Source organism: Trichinella spiralis (genome assembly GCF_000181795.1).
Source record: "Trichinella spiralis strain ISS 195 chromosome Unknown Scfld6781, whole genome shotgun sequence".
Lineage (NCBI taxonomy): Eukaryota > Metazoa > Nematoda > Enoplea > Trichinellida > Trichinellidae > Trichinella > Trichinella spiralis.
Window position 1 is genome coordinate 1 of NW_003533720.1, and position 693 is coordinate 693.

General features: G+C 61.9%; 1 protein-coding gene across 1 annotated transcript; it reads right to left on the reverse strand.

The window, feature by feature from the left end:
• Positions 1-8: 8 nt before the first annotated feature.
• On the reverse strand, positions 9-659 carry Tsp_15561 (conserved hypothetical protein; the record flags this gene model as incomplete). The annotated part of the gene is given in 2 exon segments (XM_003365980.1): positions 9-288; positions 303-659. Coding segments are annotated over 2 exon segments (637 nt in total), but the record flags the coding sequence as incomplete, so codon positions are not given.
• Positions 660-693: the final 34 nt, after the last annotated feature.

Consider the following 693-nt stretch of genomic DNA (forward strand, 5'->3'; position numbering starts at 1 on the left):
ATAGTCACGTCCTGATGGCCATTTCCCCGCCCTTTGATCTGACTGCCGTCGACGGTATGGCGCACTCGCCATTGTCTCGCGAACGACGATAGATCGAGGCGCAGCAGGGGGTCTCTGTGACCCCGACTCAGAGCCGCCAGACGCCCAGATAGCGATCTGGCCGGCGATGCGCGGGTATTGTTCTTGGCCTACCCGCGACTTCTGGGCACCAGCCCTTGGCCAGGTCACACCGACTAGGTCGGTGTTGTTCCGTCCGGAACATCCTCCCCCCCGGATGGGAGAGTCACTCTCCCATCACTAACCTCGCCCGGTTTTCCGGGAGGGCATCTGGACATCCCGTCAACTTCCTCGCGAACGGTGGACGGTTCCGCCACTACTCCGGGCTTGCGATGCAAACGCCGACGGTCCTCCTTGTGATCCCACGTCGGAGCGTTCGTCCATGGTCTGCCTTCCTTGTGGCTTCGCTTCCAATGCAGTAGCCGTGTGCCATGGTGATGCTTCGCTCTCCAATGACGCCACCATGTGGCCATCAACCGCTGATGGCAACACCAATCTCTCTCCTGACGTGGGTGCCTTCGTGTACATAGGCCGGTCGTTGCGTGACGGCAACCCGGCCTTCTGTGCTTCGGCTGCCCGCAGCCTCGATCCTCGCGCCTCATGCGCTCCGTTGGGATCCAACCGCGTTGCTCGATC